The sequence below is a fragment of the Cyprinodon variegatus genome, unplaced genomic scaffold (genome assembly GCF_000732505.1).
Source record: "Cyprinodon variegatus isolate N-32 unplaced genomic scaffold, C_variegatus-1.0 Scaffold1498, whole genome shotgun sequence".
NCBI lineage: Eukaryota > Metazoa > Chordata > Actinopteri > Cyprinodontiformes > Cyprinodontidae > Cyprinodon > Cyprinodon variegatus.
In genome coordinates, this window is record NW_015151951.1 from 93,903 (window position 1) to 99,940 (window position 6,038).

Sequence of the window (6,038 nt, forward strand, 5' to 3'; positions counted from 1 at the left end):
TCCAACATCTAGAAACAAAGGTGTTGATGGCAGCAGCACAGCTGATATTAGTAGATTGTTTTGAAATTTATTTTCTTTTGGAGGAACTTATCATGAAATTATGATGTATAGGATTGTTTTTAAGTGTGAACCATTCTAAAAAATGTATAGATATAAGAAAAGAGAAACTATATTTTGATCCCATAGTAATTCTTTTCTTTTTGCCTTTTTTGCCCATCAGTTCAACTAAACATGTTTATTAAGTATCCGTTTGGCCTTCATAGCAACGCTCATAACTTGCAATTTAACATTCTGCTTTATGAGTTTTAGTTTTATTCAGATCAATTATGAAACTATAATTAAAATATTGATCCTCTAAATGATTAATAAAGTTTTCAGTGTGAGCTAATGTGAGCTAGCTGTAGCTTCCAGGCCGTTAAAGCAGAGATGATTTAAATCCTCCCTCCGGCAATCAGCGGCCTGAACGGCTCACCTGTGTCCTGCCGGAACTGCTTCAAGCTTGGGATGTCGATGAGGTAGGGGGACAGGCTGGGGTCCGACTGTCCGAGGCAGATGCTGGTTGCTCCGGCTCCTCGGTGGCCGCGCGCTGACAGACACCGCTCGATGTAGGCGCTAACCTGGCCGCTGTAGGGCCGCCAGTAGCCCAGGTCGTCCTGCCACTCCCACACCGCTATCATGGGCTGGGACTGTCCCACCGACCCAGGGGCGGTGGTAGCGGACACGGACGGTCCGTTCCTGGAGCCGTTCACCCTGGCACAGGAGCCAGACACAATCGCCATGTTCGCTAACACAACGACTGGTTGGTTAGCCGTTTGTTGCTACGAGGAAAACAATGTCCGCAGCGAGGCTAGCTGGGCTCCAGAAAACACTCCATTAGGAATGATTAACAGGCCTGGGAGGAAGTTAGGAGGTGGGGATCAAACGGAGCATGGCCTGAATAAAAACATCCAAGACCATGTTGACAAAGCTGGGCTGTTCAGAACGGTTAGCTTAAGAGCAGAAGGGTTAACAGGATCCTTCCTCTCCAGCTGCTGCGTTCACGGTCCATCCGAAATACTACTGGTGCATTCAATTGGCGTTAGAAAGTCGGAATTTAAGGGACCGTGCTAATTTACGGCGGTGCATTAAGGCCAGGCTACAGATTATTATTATTTTTTATTTCATTTCAAGAAAATAGTCGTACTATTATGAGAATAAAGTCATTAAATTACGAGAATATAAAGTCGTAATATTAGGAGAATAAAGTTGTATTTTATGACAACTCTTCCAAGAATCCCTTTCTTCCCTAAAATGAGGAATGTGGAGCATCATGTGAAGTTATACTTTAGCATCGGTTTGACAAATCAGCAGCATCAAACTGGGCAGGATGTCAAAGTGGACTCTGGCTGCTGATTGGTGGAGCTGGTCGGCCGTCATCTGTGGGGCGGAGCTCCAAGCTTTCTTTCTGAAAGGGGTTGTTGTATGATGACTTCATTCGCGTAATTTTTCAACTTTTTTCTTGCAATGTTGCAATTTTATTCTCATAATGATACGACTTTATTCTCTTAATGTTGCTCCTTTTTTCTCGTAATGTTGCAACCTTTTTCTCGTAATGTTGCAACTTTATTCGCGTAATGTTACGACTTTATTCTCGCAATGTTGCGCCTTTTTTCTCGTGATGTTGTAACTTTATTCGGGTAATGTTACGACTTTATTCTCGCAATGTTGCGCCTTTTTTCTCGTGATGTTGTAACTTTATTCGGGTAATGTTACGACTTTATTCTCGCAATGTTGCTGCTTTTTTCTCGTAATGTTGCAACTTTATTCTCGTAATGTTACGACTTTATTCTCGTAATGTTGCGCCTTTTTTCTCGTAATATTGCAACTTTATTGTCGTAATGTTACGACTTTATTCTCTTAATGTTTCCCCTTTTTCCTCGTAATGTTGCGACCTTATTCTGGTAATATTACAAGTTTAATCTCATAATGTTGCGCCTTTTTTCTCATAATATTGCAACTTTATTGTCGTAATGTTACGACTTTATTCTCTTAATGTTTCCCCTTTTTCCTCCTAATGTTGCGACCTTATTCTGGTAATATTACAAGTTTAATCTCTTAATGTTGCGCCTTTTTTCTCGTAATGTTGCAACTTTATTCTCGTAATGTTACAACTTTATTCTTTTAATGTTACACTCCATTCTCGTAATGTTGCGAATTTATTCTCGTAATGTTCCGAATTCATTCTTGTTATGTTACGTCTTTACTCTTGTAATGTTGCGACTTTTTTCTTGTAATGTTATGACTTTATTCTCATAATGTTGCGACTTTGTTCCCGTAAAGTTACAACTTTATTCTCGAATAAATATACTCCGACGTGCTAACTAATATATTCTTCAGAATTAGTTCTGAAATTGTTGCACTTTTAAACACAAACTGGACATATGCAGCCAAACAATGTTGCAAACTACATGAAGAGCGATTCATTAACAGATATGCAATTCAGAATTGCATTACGATGTTATTACTGAGCTTTTGCTTTTATTTACTACTACTGCACTATGACGTAGCAATATTATGAGGCGGAAACTCGTCCCAAAGCAGAAGTCAGATTTTTTGGGGGGAGGTGTTCTTGCTCTATTTTTATTATATTATAGTTATTAACTTTTTTTTTTTTTTTTTTATTCGTGTAACTTCAGTAATTCCCTGACCCTTCCTCCCACAGTCCAGAAACATGACTGTTAGGTTAATTGGCTTCTCTAAATCCTCCTTAAGTGTTAGTTTGTGTGAATGGTTGTTTGTCCTGTTTGTCTCTGTGGTGCCCTGCAATGGACTGGAGACCTGTCCAGGGTGGACCCCGCCTCTCGCCTGTAGACAGCTGGAGATAGACACCATTTCAACCCCAGCACGCAAAATGGATGGGAAACAAAATAATATTATTAAAAGAAAAAGTGTTATGTAAATTTATAGCATACACAATAACCCTTTTTTCGCCTAGGCGATGGCTATTTTCAAATTTAAGAATTAAATCATGAGGAAAAACTGTTAAATAATGTAATACAGAATTTACAGATAGAGTTTGCCTCGGGGGTTCTTCACATTTCACCTGAAACATTTTAGCAATGACCGCTACAATAAAACCATCTATCTGGTAATAAAACGTAAAGATTGAACATTTCTCAGACCATAACGCACATTTGTAAGGACATAATTTATTGATGGGATTATGGCAGAGATCAGATTATCCTTAAGGTAGACTACAATCCCCTGACATCTATGTAAAAGGCATCCAAGCTCTGAAAAAAAAAAAAAAAAAAAATTCAACAAGTTTTGTAAAAAAAAAAAAAAAGATTACCCTCAACATCTTTAAATTTAAAGGTTATAAAATGTGCATAAAGTCTGAATTATCCTGTTACACACATCCTTCTATCTGTCCTCACATATCTATGAACAATTCCTGCCCTCAACTGGAGATAAACATGTATGACATGATCAGCAGCGTATGTACTGTAGGCATCCCAGAACCCCAATGTGCTCATGACTCACAACCTATGGTTTGAAAATCAGAAATAAAACACAGCAGCCCAGAAGGATGGATGCTGTTAAAAACAGGGTTTAACTGATGAGACAAGAATAAAATTTACACCTTATACTTTATTATAAAAAATGATGGATGGCAAGCTTTAAATCAGGGCTGAAAGACAAAACTGCTTTTCAGTTAAAACTATGTTGATAATGTTTGATAAACTTGCAAAGCTATTTGGTTAAATCAATGCTCCTAAACTCCACTGCTTGTGTCCTGCAACTTGTTTTTGCACGTCTGCTGCAAAACACCCAGCTCTGGTGAGGAGCTTTAACCGTTTGATTCAAGTGACTAAAGGAGCACTTATAAAAATTGCACTAAAAAACTAAATTTTAGATCACTGAGCAACATTAAAACTACTCTTAGCAACTACTCTTTCGCAAAATAGAAAGAAAAAAGTATCTGAAAAGTGTCAATACTGCACAGACCAGGGGCGGATTTAGTAAATTTGGGGCCCTAGGCAAAGACAGGCAGGGGGCCCTCTGAATTGAGAATACAACACATAAAACAGCCCCATTCTACAGATAGAGAAATGTTAATAGAATAGACATCCATTATCTGTTCTAGGTTTTGTCCCTCTCTTCTTGTCCCTTTTCAGCACGATGGAGCTGCTAAATTAAATGTTGAGGGAATCACTGCAATCAGCTGTTTTCTTAAATGTTCAGTCAGATTTCTGCTCCTGTTGACGGGTTGTTGGTGAAATGTTCATGAGCCAGGGGCTCTAATGTGTCTATTACTGTTTTTTTTTAAATCATAGTTTTTAAAATCACAATTCAAACAGCCTTTGGTCAGGCTGTTTTCTCCGTAAGAGCATCTCAGCAATGGAACACAGCGCCAGAAACCATCAGAGACTCTTTGTCATTCTCTTCACTCAAAAAGAATGCAAAAAAAATGGCTTGTAGAGAGCCAAATTTGTGGGCACTAAGGTTTTTAGTGTGTATTTAAATAATTTTACAATATATTTTTAATAATTTTACATACATTTTACTTCTTAACCATAATGTTTTTATGTAATTGGTATTGTAATTTAATCTTGTGATTTTATACTTTATTTTTAAGGTTGCCTTTTTAATATCTGGCTGGGGGACTACCGATGAAAATTAGCACTCCTTAGCTAACTCGAGTATATTTACATTCTTTTAATGTTTATTCATGTACACTGTCCCCTTTCAAATAAACAATAAATTAACAATAAAAATGAAAAATGAACAATTTTGTTGTTTTTATATATATTTTTTGTTTCTTGTTATGAGAATCACTGTTGTGAATTTATCCTTTTCTTTATCGTTAGTGTCTCTAAACTTTCAAGCACAGCTGTATTTATTTACCTTGTTAAATAGAATTCATTTTACGATTTCCAGTCCAAAGAGAGAGAGAGGTGTACAACGGGAAGGAGAGGAGCAAGGTGGAAGGGGAGGAAAAGCAATTACGTTTCGGTACAGAAGACAATAAAGCAGGCAAAACACAAAAGTCACAGATACGATGTGTTGGTGAATAATAGAGTCAGTTATTGACAAAAAGGAAGTTTAAAAAATGTAGAAAATGTATGTAGAAAAAAGTGAGATGTATCTTGCCTGTCCAGACAGCTCCCTGGGTGCTCAGCACCCCTAAACCTCTCATCATAGAATCGCCCCTGGTTGGAATAATTAAATTCTATTCAGTTTATTTCTATAGCTCCAATTCACATCATGTCTTCTCAAGGTACTTTATAGTTCATCCAGTCAGATTGAGTCAAAGCTGATTGCATCGACTGATTGTTCTAATTCATGAGCTGTGTCCTCAGAAGGCCAGGTTCAAAGGTCTGGTCAGATTCCAAGACTCCTCGTTCTATGGCCGACAAATGCGTCCTTCTTTTTGCCCGATTTGAAGGACGGTGTATCCTACCTATCCTTGGGTATCCCAGGATTCATTGCGAGACCAATCAAGCCGGCTGCTCCGTGATCAGAGAAAAAGATACTTGGTGCCGAACATTGGTGAATGTTTGAAGTTCAGTTTAACATAATACAAGTATGGGAATAGTTCTGTCTTTTTTAATGTATATTGAGTCAGATATTTGGAGCTAATGTTTGGTTTATCTAAACATTTTTTTTTCTGTTACTGTGTAAATGGGTTTGGCTGTAAGTGGGAGTGGGGACTATAAATCTGATAGGATTTTTATTTTTTTAATTGTTATTTTGCACAGTTTGATTAACTAATTATTTTTTGTTGTTGTTGAATATAAGAGATTTTGCAGATATATTTTTTATACATACATTTTTTTAGATTTACTTATATTTCTACCCCTTTATAGAATAGAATAGAATAGAATAGAATAGAATAGAATAGAAAAGAATAGAATAGAATAGAGAAATCTCTTAATTGTCCCACACTGGGGAAATTCTGGTGTTTACAGCAGCAAAAAGAAATTTAGAAAAAATGTTTACACAAATGTGGACTTAACATAACATTGCATAATAGTAAAGAGCTAAAAGAAAAAAAT

At 37.1% G+C, this 6,038-nt stretch overlaps 1 protein-coding gene across 1 annotated transcript in view; it reads right to left on the reverse strand.

Moving 5' to 3' along the window:
• Positions 1-1,060, reverse strand: part of LOC107103649 (probable E3 ubiquitin-protein ligase DTX2) — a 32,469-nt gene extending 31,409 nt beyond the window's left edge. Inside the window, exon 1 of the mRNA XM_015403433.1 lies at positions 473-1,060. Within this exon, the coding sequence (XP_015258919.1) occupies positions 473-779 (307 nt within the window). The 5' untranslated portion in view covers positions 780-1,060. The remainder of the gene's footprint in view (positions 1-472) is intronic.
• Between the last annotated feature and the right edge of the window lie 4,978 nt (positions 1,061-6,038).